Genomic DNA, 24,145 nt, shown 5'->3' with positions numbered 1-24,145 from the left:
ATACTTAATAAAATAATTTTTTCTAGGTACTTGCTAATAACTGTTGGTATTGTTTACATAAAATTTGGTGACGTACCGAAAAAAGATGTTATAAAAGATTTGGTTGAAATGTGTCGTGGAACACAGCATCCATTACGCGGGTTGTTTCTAAGAAACTATTTATTACAATCTACTCGAGGTCAACTTCCAGACAATGATTGTGATCCAAGGTATATTATAGTTCAACTTTTATAACAAAAACCAAATGTTTTTAAAAAAAAGTATTTTACCAACTTATTTATTTTCTTAACTATTGTTGTTTTAATTAATTGTTGTTTTAACCCTTTCCTAAGCTTCTTAACATTAGGTTTGGCAAAAAAGGCCACTGCCACAGCCACTGCACAGAGAAACAAGTTGAATTTGGTAGTATAATGAATAAAGGTGGAGATACCACATTGATTTAAGTCAAAAGATTAGTGTTTTAGTTAGATTTGAGTTAAAATAAGTTTTAGTGTTTAAAAACTCAAGCGACTTGATACTAAATTGTTGGTGATCAAAATGACTTTGATCAAACTTCTCAGATTAAGAACATATATTGCAACAAACATTCAAAATGTTTTTGAAAGGATAACAAACAATTTAACTGGTGAAGAGAGGTAAATATTGAAGCACACTAAAAATACATCATTTTAGAGTTTTTCAAGAGTTTTTGGAAGGTCAAAAGTGTGCTACTAGAAGCTGTGTACCACTGTAAAATCATCTATCATTCAAAATTTAATAATCAATGAAGAAATGAATGCAATTTTTCCAGGAAATTATGCACTGCCCAATGTACTGTTATGTGATTTGAATACTAGATTTGATTCAGATGTAGATGGTACTATAGTTAGTGAGCATTTATTAGTAGGTCCATACAATGGCCCTAAGTTTTAGTATTCATACTCTCTTAGCAGTTGCACTTGATAAAAAAAAAAGATGATATAGGGGCTGAACCTACGGACATAAAAGATATAAGAAAGACAAATAGTTGGCAGTACAAGCAGTTGATAACAATCTAATACTAAACATCATCCAGTACCAGAAGCACATCCTGGTGCTATTATTAGAAGGGATAGCCATCAAAATATATTAGCAATAATGGATGTATATAATGATGATAATAATACAGATTTCTATTTCATAATATAATATCAATATTTTATTTCATGTCCTATAATTGCTGAGATTATAAATGCTCGTGTTGATGCAGACAATGTCACAGTATCGAACAGAAAGGATATTAAATAGAGTTGTTGTAGGTTTAGTAGGACCTAATGGCAAACTAATTTAATCTAATCCATTACAATGGTGGTCCCAAAGAGTTACTCATTTGCCCATACTAGTTCATATTGCAAAGATATTATGTATTCTGGCAACATCAGCTCTAGTTAAACGCTTATTCTCCACTACAGGTAACACTATTGCAAATGATTGAACAAGAATATTATCTGAAAATGCTGAAGATTCAATTTTCTTACATGATGTATGGCTGTAATGTGAAAATGTATAACAAATTATTTAAACTAGAAAATAATTATAAATATAAATAACAAATAGTATAAAGAATACATAAAGAATATGGCAAATATCCAAAATAATTTCCTTTTATAATTTTTATAACTTATAATTTTTATAATAAAAATACCTTTTTTTTTTTGCTCCATATATTTCTTTAACCACACCCCACCCCACCCCCAAACTATTAGCGCCCCAGGGCCAAAGCCCCATTGGCCACCCCCTTATTACACTATTGGCTGCATGTATGATAGAGTCTGACTTCTATTGTTTTATTTAAAAATAAAAAAATTTAATATATACAGAGATTTTAAAGTTGAAAAGTATTTTTTTTAATTTATAGTCACAATTCTCTGTTATAGGCTGATTAGCTTTAACTTGAAGCTAAAGCTAATTGCTACAAATCAATCAGCCACAAACCCTACTCAAGGCAAGCCACAGCGGAACCCCACATAATTGTTAAATCACCTCAGTTGATTAGCATGCTGCTTAATTATTGAATTTCCATCAGTAATAGTACAGTGGTTTAATTGCTGGTTTTGACTCTGCTGCACATATTAGAGTATAAATGTACGAATACTGTCTTTTTAATTATATATATAATTAAAAAAACAGTATTTGTACATTTATACTCTCATATATATATATATATATATATATATATATATATATATATATATATATATATATATATATATATATATATATATATATATATATATATAGATTTAAAAATATGTAGATTTTATATTTATATTATAGAGTAGATTTTAATATCCTAAATTGATTAAAAAAAAAGTTAGAACAGTGGTTTGTTGTAATTAATTGTTTAAAACTAACAATTTCTGAGACTAATTTTGATTGAAATACTTAAATTGACATTTTTTCAAAAGTTGCACCTAATATCCGAGAGTTTCTTTATTTTATGCAATATCTGTTTTTTTTTTTGTTATTCACCTCCTCAAGGCCAAGAAAGCCACTACAGATGAGGAAGCTACTTAATAGTGGTTATAAACCTCTCTCAACTCTATAACTCCAAAACACAAACCTTGATGAACAAGGCCGCTGCGCGGAGAAACAAGTTGGGCACAGTACTACCAAGGACATTGTGGGGATCAAACTCAGAATTTCTCGCTTGCAAAGCAAGCACTTTACCACTACACCACTACCGCATCTACTTGTGACATTAACACACATAGAGTAGTTTTTTCTTCTAAACTATCATTCACCAGGATAACCTAAAGTTTATTATTTTTTGTGAATACTTTCAAAACTTGTTAATTGAAATGATATTAGCTAAAATCCTATTGAATTCTTCTTTGATTACATATTTCAATGGCTGCTTATAATATAAATGTAAATTATTTTTTAAATTTTCCAGTATCTATCATTAACTCAAGTCAGAGGTGATCTGTAAATAGCTCTAGGTGTGAATCAGTTGATTCTTATGACAACAATATCAAAATATTCAAAATTTTCAAAAAGAACAGCTGATACTAATCTTTTCACATTGTTTCAAATATTGAGTTGGATGACTTCTAGAAATTCTGAATGCTTTAAAGCAGCAGATTTAGTAACGAAGCTTCTAATGTTTGTGTTTGTTGAAAGTTTTACTTTTTTTTTTTTTTTTTTTAAATAAAAGATTTTAAATGTGACTTTGGGTTGTGAAATGTTTATGCCATTATTTGATTATGCAACCTTTAAATGTAAAATTTTGTTGATTTCTTTTTAGTGAAGGGACAGTTCATGATTCAATTGATTTTATTCTTCTAAATTTTGCTGAAATGAATAAGCTTTGGGTAAGAATGCAACACCAAGGCCATTCAAAGTTTAAAGAAAAAAGAGAACGTGAGCGTCAGGAATTAAAAATTTTAGTTGGAACAAACCTTGTGAGATTGAGCCAGCTGGAAGGAATCGATGTGGAAATTTATAAAAAGGTTTTTTACATTTAGTTCGCAATATATAGAAATAAAAAAACTCTAAAAATGATAAATCATTTGAAAATTATACATTTAGAAACCATTTTTATAAACCATGCAAACATAATAAATGAGTGTTTTCTAAGTGTAATTAGTAAATAATAGCATGCAATTAACTAGCTAGAATACCGATTTCTAGGATGTTTTACCAGGAGTATTAGAACAATGTATATGCTGCAGGGATGCTATTGCTCAGGAGTATCTAATGGAGTGTATTATACAAGTATGTTTTTTTGTTGATTATTTTCACTTCATCTGTTTATTATTATTATATATTACTATTTAATTTGTTATTCAGATAGTATATTCAGTATTTTTATATGTTATTATATTTTATATATTATTATTTTTATTAATTTTATCAAGTTTTTATATTTATATAAAATTCTTTTAAAAATTTTTTATGTAATTATTATAAAATTGATAACTTTTGTTGTTGTCATTTATAAAGGTTTTTCCAGACGATTTTCATCTTCAAACCCTAAATCCGTTTTTAAAAGCTTGCGCAGATCTTCATCAAGATGTGAATGTCAAAAATATTATTATTGCACTGATTGATCGTCTGGCCATGTATGCTAATCGTGGAGATGGACCAGGCATTCCTAATGATATTCGTTTGTTTGAAATTTTCTCTCAACAAGTGGCTCATGTAATTCAGGTAATTGGGTTATTAAATGGTGTTCTGTATTTTTGACTTCTGTAGGTTCGAAGCCTTGAACTGTTGATAAATTGGTGTAAATAGAATCGTTAACTGATTCTTTCTTACGATTTGCTTGGTTATTAGAAACAATAAATTGACAAATTTACTTTTATTAAAATGTTGTTTTTTTTTTGCTTGTATTTTTTTATATTTGTTTCTGCTTGTGCTATTTTGCTAAAAGTAAAAGTAACAGTAACAGTTTAACAGAGTTTAATGTGCTCAATGAAGAATATAAAAAAGCTATAGAATTTTAATGATTAATGAAAAATTAGAAATTAGACAATAAAAGTTAAAAAATAGGAAAATGTAAGATTAAATGGGTAAAAAATTATTTATTTTTTTTTGTTTTAAAATGATCATAAAGTTTGTTATAATTAATAAATTAAAAAATGACTTTATTTAAGTAGTATTTTAACATATTCGAAAAATTATAAATCAATTCTTTTTTTAACTACATTTAATTTTTATTAATAATTTTAATTTTTATACTAAATTGAATAAAGATTTAACATTAGATTATATTTATTGTTAGATGATATGGTTCTTTTTTTTAATTTTATTTAATTAAATACATAGATGCACTCCTAACTTTTTTTTAGTCAAGGAGTGACATGCCAACAGAAGACATTGTGGCTTTACAAGTATCTCTTATTAATCTTGCTTTGAAATGTTATCCAGATCGTGTTGACTATGTTGATAAAGTCCTGGAGTACACAGAAGAAATATTTAGTAAACTTAATTTGGCTCAGTATGCTTTTTTTTTTTCTAGCTTTTTTGTTTGTTTAGTTTTCCCTGTTGTTACTAAGTATAAAAAGTCATTGAATCATTTTATTGAAGATACACAAAAAAAAATTTTGATTGCAATCATGCATTACATAGTGTATATAATAATTTCTGACATCCTATATTAGTTTTGGTGAGGCGTAAAATAGTTTTTAAAATAATTTTTAGTATTGATAAAAACAATGCTGTTTCAAAAGAATTAATGAGACTGCTCAAAATTCCTGTTGATGCATACAACAATGTCCTTACCATTCTAAAGTTAAAGCATTTTGCTCCACTTTTTGGATATTTTCATTATGCTACCAGGAAAGAAATGGCAATGTACGTAATTAATAATGCTCTTGACAATGAAACTTATATACCATCGATGGAAGAGGTTGACAGTGTTCTACAGCTTGCTGCACCTTTAATTATGGACCAAGATGATCAGCCTGCAGAACCAGTACGAAAACATTTTAATAGTAGTTTTTGTTTATTGTTGTTGTATGATATAGACAAGTTCATAAGAGTTTAAGAGTGTTTATTTTTAAGGAAGATCCTGAAGACTTTGCAGAAGAGCAAGGGCTTATGGGTAGACTTGTTACATTGCTTTACTCAGATAATCCTGATCAGCAATATTTGGTAAATTTTTTTAATTTATTGATTTTTTTAATATTTTGAATTAATGGTTATTATGTATATACATGCTTATAAAAACCTATAATATACTTATTCAAGTAAGGATTTATGGTTAATGTCTATGCATACCAGGGTTGGGGTCAAATACATATTTATATTTGGTGAAAATGGGCAAAATTGACATATTTGTATTTGTATTGTATTTGATTAAAAGTGCTTTAATTATTTGTACTTGATTGAAATGTATTTGCATTTCCATAAACTAGGTTAACTACCAAGAGATTGTTTGTTTTTTAATTTTTAACACTAAAAAAAGCTAAAAATGTGTTTTTAATGGATATTTGTTAGAAGGCTTGTTTTCATTCTTATACATGCAGACCATTTTTTTAGACTTATCTTGAAAAAATTCTTCTATTTTTTCTAAATTAAATTACAAATATTTACTTGTATTTGTATTTGGAAAATGTCCATTGAATATATTTGTATTTGAATTTGTATTTAGAAATTTAGAATTAATGTATTTGTTAAATGTATTTTGATCAAACATATTTGCCACAAGCCTGATGCGTACCCTTTCAAAACACTTTAATGTGATTATTAACAAAAATGTTTATACTTGTTTCTTTGTGAATTTTTTTATTTTAGATACTAACAACTGCTCGTAAACATTTTGGTAATGGTGGTGAAAAAAGAATTAAGTTGACTCTTCCTCCTTTGGTCTTTGCAGCATTTAGATTAGCCTTTATTTATCGCAGCCAACAAGATCAGGTTTTTTTTTCAAGTTTTTCATTCAACAAAACCATTATAATTTATTTATTTTTTAAATCATAAACAAACTTTTTTTTTTTTTTTTCCTTCTTGTTTTGATATATAGTGGCTGTATTTACTTTTTTTTATCATAACTGTTCTTTGTAATTATCTTGAAATTTTGTTGCAATCTATTTAAATGGACTCGCTAACTCCCAACAAATGATGTGTTCAAATTAAAGCTGTTAAAAAAAAATTATTTGAGTTAATTTTATTTAAAACTTAATAAATATATGTTAAGAAAGCCTAAACTTGTTTTAGTCAATGATAAGTGGGACAAAAAGTATTTTATTATTTATAAAAACTTTTTTATTGCATTTTTTTTTTTAATAAAAGGATGATAAATGGGACAAAAAATGCCAAAAGATTTTTCAGTTTTGCCACCAAACTATATGTGCACTTTCTAAAGCTGAATATGCAGAACTATCATTAAGATTGTTTCTTCAAGGAGCTCTAGCTGCTGATCAACAGAGGTTTACTAATGCTGAAACCGTTGCATATGAGTTCATGAGTCAGGTTTAACTTATTATTTTTTGCAGGTTTATATTGTTTATTTTTTTTTTTTTTTTTTTTTTTTAGTGTTTTGAGTATTTCAAGTTTTTCTTATTATTTTAAATTTTCTTGTATTTTCATAAAGTTTAAAAAATATCACCTATGGCGCTACTGTATTTGTTGACATATCAATGGATTGGTTGAGTTTAATTCTTTTTTAGGCATTTGCAATATATGAAGATGAAATCTCAGATTCCAAAGCACAACTGGCTGCAATTACATTAATAATTGGAACCTTTGAAAAAATGGTTTGCTTTAGTGAAGAAAACCATGAACCACTTCGAACTCAATGTGCACTTGCAGCTTCAAAACTTCTTAAAAAGCCAGACCAATGTCGAGGTGTTTCTGTATGTTCACATTTATTCTGGTCAGGGCGTGTAAACAATGAAGATGATACAGAAAAAGTTGAAGTATGTACATTTAATAGCATGTTTGTGTACCTATTGTTTGATGAAGTATGCACATTTAATAAAATGTTTGTGTTTCTGTTGTTTTAAAATATGTAAAACTTGTTTGTTTAGTGTCATGATGGTAAACGAGTAATGGAATGTTTAAAGAAATCCCTACGTATTGCTAATCAATGCATGGATCCAACAGTACAAGTTCAGCTGTTTGTAGAAATACTAAACAGATATTTATATTACTATGGGAGGGGAAATGAAGCTGTAAGTATCACATGTTATTTTAAATATGTTTGTATGTATGTATGTATGTATGTATGTATGTATGTATGTATGTATATATATATATATATATATTTATATATATATATATATATATATATATGTATATATATATATATATATATATATATATATATATATATATATTGTATATAAATGTATATATATATATAAACATATATATACAATATATGTATATATATATATACATATATATATATACAATATATGTATATATATATATATATATATATATATATATATATATATATATATATATATATATAAATATAAATATATACAGTTAGAGAAATAAGTATCCAAACAAAAGATTTTTTATGGAAAATAAACTTTGTCAGGTTATTTCCGAAAAAAAAAAACTTTATAAAAATAAAAGAAATGATAATTCTGAAAGAAAATTTTATTACGAATTCAATATGCAAAAAAAAAAATATCAATAATAATATTTAATTGATAAAAAATTAAGATACATTTAAACTATGGGATTTTTTAGCATTAAATAAGTATCCAAACAAAATTTTAAAGATTAAGGCTTAAAGATTTTTAATATCGAGTTGGACCGCCTTTAGCTTTTAAGACTTCTGCAAGTCAACATGGTATCGATTCAACTAATTTCTTAGTCGTATCTGAGTCGATATCAGCCCAAGCTTCTTGGAGCATGATTTTTAAATCTTCTTTTCTTTTTAGACATCGTGTGCCACAATTTTTATCCAGAATAGCCCAGAGATGTTCAATTGGGTTGAGATCTGGACTTTGCGCAGGCCATTCAAGTAACTCAATTTGCTTTTGGATAAAAAACTCTTTTGCTTTCTTTGACGTATGTTTAGGGTCATTGTCTTGTTGGAAGATAAAATGTTTTCCTAATCGCAGTTTTTCAGTTGAAGCCAGAAGATTTTTATTGAGAATGTTAACATAAACCTCAGAGTCCATAATTCTATCAATAAACTCCAGTTTTCCTGTTCCGTTCCAAGCCATCGATCCCCATACCATAACATTGCCTCCACTAAATTTTACTGTGCCTCGAATACAACTGAGTGTGAATGCTTTTTTTCTCTATACTTTTTGAGCTCCATCGGACTTCACAAGATTAAATTTTGACTCGTCCGTCCACAAAACTTTCCTCCAGAATGAAACCGGCATATTTACATATTTTTTAGCAAATGCAAGTCTTCGTTTTCGATGGATTTTTGAAAGGAATGGTTTCTTGTGTGGAACTCTTGCTTTGAATCCACTTTCTTTCAATCGATTTCGAATAGTACATGAGCTCACTTTTAACCCAAAATCTTTCTCAAGGAGGCTTGAAACTTTTGGTGCTGATAAAAAGCGGTTATTTTGCACCATCTTGACAATTTGTCGATCTATTCTTGATGTTGTTTTACGCTTTGCTCCAAATCTGGGCTGATTTTGCACATATCTAAACATATTATACTTTTTAATCAGATCGCTGATGGTTCCTAATGCCATTCCAGTCGCTTTATTTATCGACCTAAACGTTTTACCTTGCTTGAACAAGTCAATAACCAAATTGCGTTGAGCTTGGGACCATTCCTTGATTTTAACTCCCATACTTGATGATATCAATGGTAAATCAAATGAATTTAAAAAAATATCAGTCAATTATTAAAAATTAATCGTTATAAAACAACAATATTTCTAAAACCATTGGTTTAAAAACTTTTTTTAATAATCAATTTCAAAACTTCGTTTACAAAACAACATGTTCGGATAATTATTTTTCATTGAAGTTTTAACACTCCTTCGGGAATCGTTAAATTTTAGCAACGCAAGTTAATTACCGTTGATTAATTTTTTGCAACATAAAATCGTAATTAAATTTTAGAATAATTATAAAAGTATTTATCAAAAACATATGTTTTTCTGAAATAACCTGACAAAGTTTATTTTTCACAATAAAATGTTTTGTTCGGATACTTATTTCTCTGACTGTATATATATATTGTATATAAATATATGTATATATATATACATGTTATAAACTTAGGTAAGTTGTTTAACGTCTTGCAAAATAGGGGGCTGCCAATGGTTTCAGTATACACATTGATTGACTAAACAGGGAGAACATGTGAGGAGTGTTGCTATATTGACTAAGAGTTTGGGTTGGGGCAGCAATTATTTTTTTAACTATTGTTCTTTTTTTTCTTTTTCTGATAAAGTGGTATAGAATAAAAAACAAAAAAAATTCAGCCAATATATATCTATATACACTATAGTAGATTATTTAACAAGAAAATCTACTAAGATATTATTTTACGTTCAGTAAAATTTTAATAACAAATAATTTTTTTTAAACTAAACAAAAAAAAAGTCTTGATGAATGGTCTGTTGAATGGAAACTGGGTTTGAATTTTAAGAAATGTAAAATAATGCATTTTATTGCAAGTAATAAAAGATATTCTTATTTCATGAAAAATGATGGTAAACTAAAAGAAATTGAAAAATCTACTCCGAAAAAGATTTAGGTGTTTATATATCCAAGGATTTGAAATGGGAAAGACAAGTAAGGAATGCTGCTAGTAAAGCAAACAATATGCTTGCAATATTAAATAATACTTTTAGGTATAAAGATAAGTACCTCATGAAAATGTTTTATTGCACATACGTTAGACCTCATTTGGAGTTTGTAATTCAAGCTTGGAATCCCTATTATAAAAATGATATCAAAGAACTTGAAAAAGTTTAAAGAAGAGCAACTAAATTGATACCATAATTAAGACATCTGGGATATAATCAAAGACTAAAAATATGAGATTTAACAACTTTAGAAGTTCGAAAACTAAGAGGTGACCTTATACAACAATATAGATTGTATAAAGGTTTTGAATCTATTGATATGAAGAAAGTCCAGATGCAAATGCATTCAATCAATACACCAGGTCCAGCATCCAATACTAGAGGTTATAAACGTTGTGTTAAATCAGAGTTTGTGAAAAATTGTTCAAGTAGACAACACTTCTTTACAAACAGGGTTGTCTTTGGATGAAATAATTTACAGGAATTGGTAGTGGAGTCTACATCAGTCAAAGAGTTTAAATCCAGACTTAAGCTTATTGACTTGCAGATAATATTGAACAAGAAAAACAGGTTGCAGTTAAATTATTAGACAACTATTGTGTTGGCTGTCATAGATTGCCTGATGGCGCTAGATGGCGCTCTCAACAGCATTTGAATTATATTATATTAAACATCAATGAAAATAATTTGAAACTACAACAACTAAGCAAGTTTTATCATTGCATTGGAAATCTGTTAATGAAAAATAAGTTAAACGTAAATATTATAAATTAAATAAAATGTAAATCACATGAATTAGTTTTCCAAAATAGTTTTACAGATTTAGATTTTTTGCTAAACTTTTTTTTTTCTTCTTTTTTTTTTTTCAAATTTTAAAAGTGGATAGGGGTAGAATGCTTAAAATTGGACCTGCTCGATGATTTAAATACACTACTAGTAATAAATGCATGAAAATACTTTTTTTTTTTAAATGAATCAGAAATCAATATATAATAGAATATTTTCTAAATTTATTTGCTCTCCATGAAATTAAATGTATAAAGCATCTATTTAGTAATTTTCCTTTTAAAACAGTAGAGAAAGTTGAAAAAAATTTATTTCCAAGAATTTTTTACTTTAATTGAAAGTTGAATTTGTGTTTAAAGAAAGAAACAACCTAAAAGTAAGCCTTTGTTTTGACAATTTGATAACAATTTGATTATTAAAGTAAATTAACCCTTATAATGTTAAATTATTGATTTTATTACTTTGCTGGTTTAATTCAAAGTTTTTCTGGGGCCTATTTATCTGTTATATATTAAACTATTATGTTATTTTTTTTTTTTTTTAATTATTCACCTTCCCAAGGCCGAGAGGGCCACTAAAGTTGAGGAGGTTACTTTTGTGGATACAACCCTCTCTTAACTCTATAAATCCGAAGGCGAGCGCTCTACCACTACACCACTACCGCGTTTTAATATATTTGCTTTATGTCTTTGCTTTAATATAATCTCCTTGATATATTGGCATTTTTTAGTGTTGAAATTGCATCACAAATTTTGCAATATTTAGATTATTAGCTTATTAACTTTTATGATTTTAAAAAAAACAAAAATGTAATTAAAGTAATGGTCAAATTTCTTAAACTCAATTTCTAAACCTCTATTACAAAATATGTTCCGGTTAATGGAAAGTTTATATGGATGAGTTTTATCTTTCTTTTAGGACCTAAATATGAGAACAGGATTCCTTGAATGGAATACTGTTTAAAAAATGTTTGTTCATTCATTTGACATATCAATATAAGTATTCCTTGTATTACTGTAGCCATATTTGTTATATTACTGTTGTTATATTTGGGTTGGTTTTTATAATTTCTTCACCAACCAAGTGTGTAATAATTGGAATTTGTTACCAAATGAAATTGTAGAAGCAAGATTGTTGAATGTTTTGTATATTTTGTATATAGTATTGTGCAAATTAGTTCGGACAGTGGAAATTGGAATAATTTTCACAATAAGCCCAACTTTTAGCTATGATACTAAAGATTCTCTTGTTTTTTCAGATAAATAAGTGTTTTACTGTAGTCTAGTAGTGTCTGGCAACTCTTTGCTGCCGGGAAGACATTCTAGCAAACGCATCAGTGGCTTCAGTGCTACTCCAGGCTTTGTGCAGAAAGGTTGTGACGGATTATTCACCTCGTATTCACAATGGACATCACTCCCAAGAAACGTGCAAGCATTATAACTCTTAAAGAACATGCTGGTTTGAGCATTAGACAGATTTCTAAGAAAATGAAGGTGGCCAAGTCAACCGTTGGTGACATCTTGAAAAGAAAAAAAGACACTGGTGAATTTTCAACACTGCGACAAGGAAGATGTGGAAGAAAACGCAAGGCAACACCTCGCGATGATACAGTTATCATCAGAGAAAGTATAAAGAATCCTAAGAAAACAAGTGCAGACCTTCAGAGAGATTTCTCCACATCAGGCGTAAATATTTCTTCTTCAACTGTCCGACGAAGGCTCCTTGAAGTTGGCAGATTTGCTAGAAAACCTCTAAAGAAACAGTTATTGACATCGGTTATGAATAGAAAACGTCTTTAATAGGTACGTAGGTATTCTCAATGGACAGCAGACGACTGGAAAAAAGTAGTATTCTCCGACAAATCGCATTTTGAAGTCCATGGCTACAGGTCAAAGTTTGTGAGACAAAGCAAAGGTGAACCGCTTCAGTCAGGACATATTCAACAAGCACCCAAACATCCGCCTAAGAAGATGTTTTGGGGTAGTTTTAGTGCTAAAGGCCTTGGACGACTCTTAACGTAGAAGGAAACTCATTTGCTTCCTAGTATGACAAGGGACTTTCCTGATGGAGATGGCATTTTTCAGCAGGATCACACACCATGCCATACTTCACTTAAAATGCGCACATTCTTTGAAGAAAGTGGACTGGAGATTTTAGACTGGCCTGGAATTTCTCCAGACATCAATCCCATTGAAAACTTATGGGCTATAATCAAACAAAGACTCCTGAAAGAAGACTGTTCGACAATGGCAAAGCTAATTAGTGCTGTAATTAGGACCTGGTATCATGATGAGCAAGTGACTAAAATGTGTTCAACTTTGGTCGAATCCATGCCAAATTGTGTTCAAATGCTTGTAAAAGCAAAAGGAGGTCATATCTCCTATTAATTATATCATATTTTGTACCATTGGCATGTTTTTTTTGAATAAAACTTCAATATGGCAAATAATTGTGTTATTTCAACCACTGTCCGAACTAATTTGCAAAATACTGTATATATATATATATATATATATATATATATATATATATATATATATATATATATATATATATATATATATATATATATATATATATATATATACAGTGGTGTGCAAAATAATAGGTAATAATAAGGATAATGCGTTTATTACATCATAATTATGAATATGTTTGATATAAACGCGGGAATCCCACATATATTTCTAACCTCAATTTCTTATGTATATTGTGTTGTTTACTGGTGATGTATAAACAAGTTTGTACATGATTATTATTTGATTTTTTATGAACACTTTAATTTAAGGTGTACAAAATAATAAGTAATGCATATTTAAAATTACATTATTTACAATAATTTAATTTATTTAGTTAAAAGATGAAAATTGTTAACAGTTACTATGAAATTTGTTGAATTAAAATGAAAATATTTACTTTTTTAGAAGAAATTTAAAAAAAGGATAAAAAATAAAAGAAAAATGGGACATAGCGTACATTGTTCGGAAGATAAAAGAAATTTAATCTAAATTTTACGAAATGGTAAAACTTTGAAAGAAATTTCAAATTCAATGGACTGTTCAATTAATATGGTAAACACGTGGTCGAAAGAGGAAAACATCTAAAAGAGATGACAAAATTATTGTTCTTTATTCCAAAAGAAATCCTTTTGCAACGTCAATAGAAATAAAAACTACTCTTGGCCTGCAAATTGATGCTTCAACAGTTAGAAAAAGGCTTACTCAACAAAATGTTAAAGCCAAAGTACCAAAGAGGTGTCCATTTTTATCACGAAATAATATTAAAAACAGGAAAGATTTTGCTAGGAAACACGTGGGCTGGCCATCTTTAAAATGGCAAAATATTCTTTGGTCAGATGAGACCAAAATTAACTTGTTTGGGTCCGATGCACTGAAAAAATATGTCAGAAGACCAAAAAGAAAAGAATATGATCCTAGATATACCATCAAAACGGTTAAACATAGTGGTGGAAATATTAAAATATGGGGTTGCTTTTTATATTATGGAGTAGGTCCCCTTTTTTTGCATCAAAGAAAATATGAAGAAAGAAATATATTTAAATATACTGCAGGATGTTATGCTAACCTTCGCAGAAGAAAACCTACCTTTGATTTGGGTCTATCAACAAGATAATTCGGATTTTGAAGTGGGCAGCCAAATCACCGGACATAAATCCGATAGAAAATCTCTGGGCACACGTTAAAAATGAATTAGGAAAACTTCCTAAGACCAAAAATAAAGATGAGCATTTGACATTAAACATTAAATTTATTTGGAAAAACATTCCAATAAGTACATGCCAAAAATTAGTTGATACCATGCCGAAAGGATGTGTAGCGATAATTGCGAATAAAGGGTATAAAACCAAATATTAATAAACCATAAGTAAATTAAATTTTTACTTATCATTGTTCATTATTTACAAGAAAATATGTACTTAATATTAATTTATCTACTTTCTTGCACAGTAGATATTTTTAAAAATAATCTAATTATATAGGCTAGTAAACAAATTTTTTTTTTTAATTGTTTGCTTAAATTAAAAATATTAGTTAATAGTTGAATTAATTGTAGAATAACTAATTAAATAAATTAGATTACTATCAAGTACTTATTTTGTACGAAAAATCAAATTATTTAACAATTACCTATTATTTTGCACACCACTGTATGTATGTATGTATATATATATATATATATATATATATATATATATATATATATATATATATATATATATATATATATATATATATATATATATATATTGCCAGCAAACTTAATACCAAAAAGACTTCTAACTTAACTTCTAGATTATGTCACCTAGTTGTGTTGCATCCATTTATAACAGTACCACCCTAATATGAGCCCACTCAGGCACTGCCCTTGGGCCTTGCACTTCATATAATATAGAATTTTCGAAATAACAGATTAACAAACCACCAAATTTTGTTTTTGAATACACGTATTAAATTTTATATGTAAGAATTACAAATTGATATTTTTAGAGATGTTATAATAAATAAAAATAAATTAAAACTTTTTAAAAAAATTAAAATAAAACTGAATTTAAATTATCCATCGAGTTAATGGTGCTCGTTTAAAAAGAAAAAAATTCGCTAATAACGAATTGATAATTCGATTATCCTGAATAACTTAATTTGGTATATAAGTTCGACCAAAATTTACTAGCCGCCAATATTTAAGTTAGAAATTTTTCATTTTAGGTTAATTCAACAATTTTAAATCAATTGATCGACAAAATTCGCGAAGATCTTCCTGGATTGGAGACAAATGACGAAACTGATCAAATAAACAAACACTTTCAAAATACTCTAATGAGAATTCAATCAAAAAAGGCAAGCTCCGATGAAAGCGAAGCCGCACTTTATAAAGATCTTTTATTTTGATTTTTATCCTTTTATGACTTTTTAAAATGACTTTCTTTTGTACCTAACCGATAAAAAAATAAAAATTTGTAAACCTAGTTATATTGTCGTAACCTGGCTATTTAAGTTAAACTGGAGTCAGTTTTAGGATATCTTCACTTTAAAATTTAGGATTTTTCTTTTAAATTTAAGTATTATTTTTTATAATGAATTTATTAATTGATGTAAAAATTAATGTTTTGTCAAGTAACTATTGTTTGTTGACGTTAGTTGAATAGTTTTATTAATATTGATTTTGTCGTGTTATTTTTTGAACACTTAGGTTGTAGAAAAAAATCACTAATTAACTCTTTATCAGCCTTAAAAACAAAAAGTTATAGCATTCCAAGATGCCGCACTAAGCGTCAGAATGATCAAAAAGCGTCAAAACCTCAACAAATTTTGACATACGTCGTAATTAAAGCATATGTTAAAGAAATTGTTTTTTGGGTTTTTAAAATGAGAGGTTTTAAAAAAAACTCAACTTTTAACTTTTTTTTTCTTTGAGTATAGTTGTACAATATACAGAAACAAAAACATTTTTTTGTAAGATAAAGACTAATTTTGTAAATTAAAAATTTTCGATTATTAGATATAAAAGGATTCCTAAACTAGAGTTGTTAACCGGAAGATTTCGTACAATCCGGAAAATTAAAGTTCTTTCGGAAGGATATTGAGAATGAATTTTAGAAAACAAAAAAACCGTCGATGTTCATTTCGCAAAAGCTACTTACGAAATGTTGCCTTTCGCAAGTTGAATTACGAAATAAAACTATTTTGCTACATACAAAAGTAGCGCTTATGGAAGTTGCACTTGCGAAACGGGCTCTTTCGCTAAACGACGTTTTAAAGTCTATAAAAATATCTTGTTGGCCAAACGGATATAATTGTAAAAAATAAAATTTTTATATACCAAAATGTTTATAATAAAATTTTATTTTCAGTATTACAACATATGAACATTTTAAGGTTTTATTTTTTGAAATAATAATAAAAAACCAAATTTCTAAAGTAAACCAAAGTTGGTACTTGATAAATAAAATATATACAAACACTGGCATAGAGACGTGTTGCGGATGGAGCGTAGCCCTTTCCGTCAGAACTAACTCAAAGTTTCAGTTTTTTCTATTTAAATTTTAGCTGCGTTAGGCCCCCATAATTTCAGCCCTTCCCCCCCCCCCCCCCCAATCCTAACTTTCTTAACCTTTCTAGGTCACTGTATATATATATAAAATATATGGAACACGATGCATGCATTGTGTCGTACTCAGCACACATAATTACAAACAGGTTGAAAACATTCAACAATCTTGCTTCAACGATTTCATTTAGTAACAAATTCCAATTATTACCCACTCGGTTGGTGAAGAAATTTTATATTTTTGTAAACTTGAAGGTACGTTTTTCTGCTCTGTATTTCTTGCTCCGTACTAAAGAAGCAGGATCTGAACAAGATAAAGATGGTGTTAATTGTAGATTTTTGTATCAATTTATTTGGTCTATGTTGTGCTTAAATCTGTATTGATGAATAAGATCTCCTTTTGCCCGTCTATTATCTAATGTTTTAAACCCATTGCTTTAAGTCTATTGTGACATGTTTTTAAGTTATGGAAAACATCTTTTAAAAAATTTTATTTTTTGCGGTTGATTCTTTTTTTTTTATCATTATTATTTTTTATTTGAATTTTTTATTTGAATTTAATTTCTTGGGGGATTTTTTTCCGGGGAAGTTTTTCGGGGGGATAATTTCCAAGGAGATTTTTTCCGGGGGGATTTTTTTCCTTGAACCAACAAAGCAAAACTAAAATACATCAGCTAGAATTAAAATATCAATTTAAAGCCCATGTTGAAAGTAAGCAAAACTAAACTTCTTCTTCATCTGAACCGATGCAAAATTGGTCTTTAAGATTTTTTAAAAGTGCTTTAACTTCACCTAGCAATAGTTTAAAAAAAACTTGTAAAGATTGGTGGACAAATGTTTCAAAATAACGTATAAAAAGTGTGAAAAAGATTTGTCTGACAGATTTTGAGAATTGTGCAGCCTGTATTAATGAATGTACTTATTATAGCACCCTGTTTGCTCTACAGACAGAATTATAAAGAACCTGCAGAGTGCAATTCAAATTCGTAATGGCAATTATAACTGCCTGATGCCTGAAATGATAATTTTCTTGAAATAATGGAAATGTAAATTCAACCATTTGTTAGCAGTTTCAAAGGCTATTGTAATCTAAAGTACAAAAAAAAATACTATTGATAACTGAAAAAGGCATTTGACATAAAAAATGGCTGCATTTTGCAAAGATCGACGTGCACAGATTTCCGTCATTGAAGCATCACTACCGCCATCTTACGATTAATTGATTCTTATACCAGGAGCTTCTAGAACTCTTTCGAGGAATTTCTGTTTCCTAAATCCTCATCAGCTATATTTTTTCACAATAAAATCTGCTTTTTTAAAACCCTATTTGTAACCAGTTTTAAGTAATGGTTCGTAGTCTTAAAAAAGTAAATGGAGAATAGTTATTTTAAACTTATAAGTTTCTGGATTAGGAGATGGAAATTTGTCACTTTATTTGGCCATTTCTTCTGAAATAGCTCTGCAAACATGGCATTTTACGGGTGCTCTTTTATCAACAAAACCACTGACAACTTTTTATTAAAACTTCATAACCGGATAAGAATAATAAAATTTTTTCCATATAACCTTCAGAAAAATTGTTGTTTTTTTAAACCGAGCTTGGGTCCTAGGGACCTGATAATATATAGCTTTTTTATTGGATTAGCTATTTAGCGTAAGTCTAGTTCAAATAACATAAATACGTTTGGCATACATTGGTATAATATTTTTTACAGCGACTGATTTTGGTATTTTTACCTAGAACCAATTTTGTTTTTGCTCGTCATAAGGATGTACCCCTGTTGGTATTATTGAAACAACTTTGATGTTAAAATAACAAACAACTGCAGTTAAAATCCTTATATTTTTCCAAAAATAATAATTCCAAAAATAATAAATTGATATTTTTCCCCTTTAATTTTAAATGTTTATCAAACAGTGTTATTATTATATACTAGAAACCAAAGGCTTACTTTGTCATGAATTTCCAACAACATTATTGAAAAATAGCTAAAAGCTATTTCAGAGTTTTAATTGAGTAGATTACCTATTAAACCTTATAATATGCAAGAAAATTAACTTAAAAAGATACAATTAAACTTTCAACTAAAAATAATTTGATTGACTTTTGAAATATAGAACTTGCCAAAGCGAAGTTAAAAAGTTGTTTATGGGAAGCATAAAAAACTATATTGCTCGTTTGCATCATTGTATTTCTTACGTTAGGCCGATGTTATTTTTATGACGTCGGCCTAACATAAACTTTATAATTGTAAATACTTTATATAGGTGAAATATAAAAAATAAAAATTAATTTAATATATATATATTTTCAAAACATGATTCATTTCAAAACCGGTTTTACTGTACCAACAACCTTTTTTTGGAACCCCGGTAATGCTCTCTTAAAATTGGATACCGGAATATCTGGTCATTCAACACACAGTTGATACTAAAAAGAATACAATATTCAACATTCTAGAATTAAACTTTTGATAAATAAAAATTAAGATAAACGGTTTTGATAAAACATTTTTTTGTTAAGTTACTTTAATCAAGTACTTCATCATTTATACTCAAACCACATACGAAACTATACTCAAAGTTATACATGGAAAAATTCACCAATTTCTATTGGAAACTATACTCGAAACTGCACTTGAAGTTATATCCAAATAGTCGCATTTAAAAGCTGTATAACATAAATTGTATTTTGTGTTATAATCGACCAAATACAAGAATGAAGTTACTCATTTTTTTATTGGCAGTTAGTTTTAGTAAAAAAGGTATTTTATAAGGTTTTATAGTTCTAATATTTGATTTAATAATAAATGATATGAAGACCCCACCAAGGTGGGTTCTTCATGTGAGTTTTATCATTTTAATAATTAAACTAATTTTTTTGTTGATAACAATATTTCCTATGCTTTGGTAAATGTTTCCTATGCTTTAGTATATTTTTCACTCAATGATTATTAAGTAACTTAATGTTTTTGTATATTAAGTTTTGATCTTCGACGCTGCCTTCAATAAAAGTTTGTTGCGTAACAGTTTTTTTATTAGGAAAAATGTTTATAAAATAAATAAATGTTATTAAAAATGTTTTATAGGTTTGATTATGCCATGATTCATGGTTGTAATAAAGAGGTACCTCTTTATTACAGCCATTAATCATGACGCAATCATAAACCATGACGCAATTCTTCATTGCAATCATAAATCGTTATGCAACAATATTTCAAAAGCTTTTTTCTCGGTCTTTTATTACATATTTTTTTTATTTTTAGATTTATGACATGCTTGACTTAATTTTGCCATATTATAGTTTTCCATCAGGTTATTTTACAGACATATTTCAATTCTACTTTTGACATTAATTCTAGACATAATACTGTTTGATATCCAAATTATTTCCTCTCTGTTGGAAATAAGTTAGACATTAAACATTTATCATATTTATTACACCATCATGTGTTTTGAACATACAATAAATATGCGCACTGTCAATAGAACCATAATTTCTTGAATTGATAATTTCAACAAAATAGTTATTGTGATTTCCAGAATATTAATATGTCCTTTATCATCAGAAAATAAGAACCACCATTTATCGCCGAACGCTTTATCAAGAGAAAACCCATCTTATACGTCATCAAGCTATCTTTTGAATTTATTTCTTCAAGAATTTCAATCGCATTTTGAACACGCCTAAAGGTGTCAAGATAACATAAAACTTCATTGTGTGACATCCTTTCCCCTTTAAAGTCTGTTTCAATTTCTTTTATGTGGGAAATCATTGAGGATTTTAAATTATTTACTTTACGCTCCGATGGTGTTAATTAGGGTAAAGTTGGGTTACTCCTGACACTTGATGTACAACTTAAACTAAAAAAGCTATGTAATTTTAAATACTATAAAAACATTATTTGAGTGAAAATACGGCATATGCAAAATATCTATCATATCATGTATCAAAGCGATTGGCTTGATGAGATCCAGCAGAGGACCCCAATTGTGGAACTCATTTCTAACAAACAAAATAAAAACGATAAACTCATTCCAACATTTTAAATGCGTTCTAAAGCAACAGCTACTAGACCTCAACATTAATGAAACAATCTCTTATTTTTAAAATTTTTTCTTTTTCAATTTAAATCTTCACTTTTTCTTGAAATTCTATTATATTACTTGGTTATTTAATGATGTTCATTGTAAAAGAAGTAAAAAAAAAATAAAAAAAAAATAAATAAAAATTTATATGTATTATAAATATTTTATTATATTTGTATTTGGTTTATATTTTGTTATATTTTGTCAACGACAAAAATGGGGCAAGATGATAAGACTATTGTCTTCTACTTGCTCCAGTCATATTTCACGGTAAAATGTTGTACAAACTTATATTAATAATGACAAATATATATAAACTCATCATAAACTCATCATGAGCAAGATGTTGTTTCCCGCCATCAGAAAAGGCAATGTACCATCATATTTGGTACACATATTAATATACCTAATTTTTATGTAAACTAATAACTTTCTATTAATTAAAGATACATTTTTTTTAGTTATTAAAAAAAATTCATTTAATACTTTATAGCAAAAATCTAGTTTTGATAATTGCAGATATTTTTACGAGTGCTAGGTTTACCAAATTTTTTATAAGTACTAATATGAGGTCGCGCTTTGTAAAAACGTGAATATATTTTTTATTTAGTTGCTATGGATACCTAATTTTGCTTAGCAGCAACTAACTTTTGTTAGTTGCATATGTTTTATTTGCGCTATGTACACTATTTAGAACCTGTTTTATTATGAGACCCTTGCTTGTGAAAAGCAAAACTTATTTAAGTTTAATATGATTAACTAGTGTTTTTACACGTTGCTAGATAAACTTGATTTCCTGTAGAAAAAATTGTATTCTAGCTTAATTAATTAGTTTTTCTAATTAGCAGATTTTACGAGCGTCTACAGAGTTTTTAAAATTTGAATGTTTATATTGTTCCCATGCATTCACAATCATCAAAAATCTTTGACACTGTAATCTATAAGTAGTACAAGTTTAGCAAACAATAATTCACAAGAATTTGAAGTTGACAAAGTTGCAACTTTTCTTTGTTTTTAATGATGATTCTTGAAATGATAATGTAGGTCTGCCGAGTTGTTTACTTTTACTATCCTTCATTAATGTAGTATTAAAATCATTTTCAAGCCAAGCTGAATTCTTTATAAAACCTTGCACCGGTTAGTTTACTTTGAATCCATCTTTTAACATAATCAAAATAAATATACGAAAGACTGTTGAGTCAAATAAATTAGTGAATTTTGCTTCTTGTGACACTCATGAAGCCTTAATAAAAACAGCATTTCGACATCTAAAATGAATAGCCACAACCAAAGCAACCAAAATAGATTATTAAATCAATTTGGTTTGACAAGCGCTAAATAAATAAGAACAAAATTTAAATTAGGATATATATATATATATATATATATATATATATATATATATATATATATATATATATATATATATATATATATATATATATATATATATATATATATACATTATTGTTCAGTATTACGTTTTGTATATACATTATTGTTCAGTATTACGTTTTGTATGTTCAGTAGACGTATTATATGTTTTCCACGTTTTTTAAAATTTTTTGCAAATAAAAATTTTTGAGCGCAATTACAGATTTTTTGTTAGGTAAAAGAGTTCAAACGTAAAAGAAAACCTAAGTGGCGCCTAGTGGCAGTCAGATTTATGAAATTATTAAAGCAAACATATATAAGCTTTAAAATATCTAGTATAAAAGCAAGATGTAGCAATAAAAAAAACACATTGTTAATTAAAAGCAAAAGTTAGACATTAAAATATAACAAATTAAGCATATTTAAATTTGCTATAAATATGTTAATTACATACCAATTTTAGTCTAACAACTTTTAAAATCTAGATAATATATAGAGTTATACTATAATATTTTAAAAAGCGCAATATTTTATGTAAATTTTATTTATTTCCATCGATTTTTTAAACAACATTTTTCTCTTTATTATTATTTTTTTAATTTACATTTGCGTCTACTTCAACCGCAGCATTAGTATATTCATTAAAACTTTAAGTGTATATAAACGGTTTTAAATTGTTTTAAAATGTCTTTATATAGGTTCGACACCATTTAGGCATCAAAATTCTGATTTTGGTTTTTATACTTTTGTCCGGTCACTGGCCCACTGTGCACTGGTTTTAAAACTAGTATTTGTGAATGAGGTATAATCGGGTGGTATCGGACATATGTTTAGAAGGTGGTTTTGGACAACTTAACCCGTTTACATATTAAAAATGAGACATTTAACATAATTTGATAAATTTAATATATTTATATTTCTAAATGATGACATTTTCATTCTCATTCCTTATATATCAGAGGCAATTTTTAAGTCATTTTTTTTAAATGTGTTGAGAACAGTCCAATGCTAAATAACTATATATTATATTTGTGTCACACTGGTTAAAAAGAGGTAAAATCATGGTTAAACTAAGTGCCCGGGCCTACCAAGGCCAGCGCACTGGGGGGGGGGGGTGTAACACCCTGCTTCCCTTATCAATGATTTTTTTGCTCATATAGTCCCCTTTTTGGCAGTTATTCGGTAAATGTTGAACCTTTAGACAAGTTAGTCGGTAAATTTAGACAGTCAATTGGCTAATGTCGATAAGGCAGTCGGCAAATTTTAAAAAACCTTTTTTTTTTAGTCGGCAAATCGACAAAAGTTGTAATGGCACACCCCACGTGACACCTAGTTGTGTCGACCCTGGGGCCTACTCTCCAATTTTTAAACATGTCTTAATTCTAACATTATTTCTTTTATGTTTTGTATATTATTAACCCTTCCGTGACTGAGTTAAAAACAGCTGTATGACTGCCCGTAAAATAACGAACTAGGATCATGATCAATTAAAAAAGTCAAAAATAAAAACTACTAGTCAGAATTTTACAAATAAGACCTTGCTTTTTTTTGTCAAAGAATTGGCTTTCAGAAAATTTGAAAACCTAAAAAATTTTATTATCATCTTAGTAACGTGATTA

General features: G+C 28.0%; 2 protein-coding genes across 3 annotated transcripts in view; both read left to right on the top strand.

Annotated features, from left to right (window-relative positions):
- Positions 1 to 16,176, top strand: part of LOC100204247 (vacuolar protein sorting-associated protein 35) — a 36,408-nt gene extending 20,232 nt beyond the window's left edge. For both annotated transcript variants that reach the window (XM_065819341.1, XM_065819342.1), the window contains exons 5-16: positions 27 to 209; positions 3,266 to 3,470; positions 3,652 to 3,735; positions 3,964 to 4,170; positions 4,812 to 4,960; positions 5,164 to 5,437; positions 5,527 to 5,616; positions 6,259 to 6,381; positions 6,757 to 6,936; positions 7,134 to 7,382; positions 7,494 to 7,637; positions 15,722 to 16,176. In XM_065819341.1, the coding sequence (XP_065675413.1) occupies positions 27 to 209; positions 3,266 to 3,470; positions 3,652 to 3,735; positions 3,964 to 4,170; positions 4,812 to 4,960; positions 5,164 to 5,437; positions 5,527 to 5,616; positions 6,259 to 6,381; positions 6,757 to 6,936; positions 7,134 to 7,382; positions 7,494 to 7,637; positions 15,722 to 15,904 (2,071 nt within the window). In that variant the 3' untranslated portion in view covers positions 15,905 to 16,176. The remainder of the gene's footprint in view (positions 1 to 26; positions 210 to 3,265; positions 3,471 to 3,651; positions 3,736 to 3,963; positions 4,171 to 4,811; positions 4,961 to 5,163; positions 5,438 to 5,526; positions 5,617 to 6,258; positions 6,382 to 6,756; positions 6,937 to 7,133; positions 7,383 to 7,493; positions 7,638 to 15,721) is intronic.
- A 3,508-nt stretch (positions 16,177 to 19,684) lies between these two features.
- Positions 19,685 to 24,145, top strand: part of LOC100204491 (low choriolytic enzyme) — a 94,284-nt gene continuing 89,823 nt past the window's right edge. Inside the window, exon 1 of the mRNA XM_065820685.1 lies at positions 19,685 to 19,828. Coding sequence (XP_065676757.1) covers positions 19,783 to 19,828 — 46 coding nt within the window. The 5' untranslated portion in view covers positions 19,685 to 19,782. The remainder of the gene's footprint in view (positions 19,829 to 24,145) is intronic.

The sequence above is a fragment of the Hydra vulgaris genome, chromosome 15, assembly GCF_038396675.1.
Source record: "Hydra vulgaris chromosome 15, alternate assembly HydraT2T_AEP".
NCBI lineage: Eukaryota > Metazoa > Cnidaria > Hydrozoa > Anthoathecata > Hydridae > Hydra > Hydra vulgaris.
This window is presented reverse-complemented; position numbering and strand designations above follow the sequence as displayed.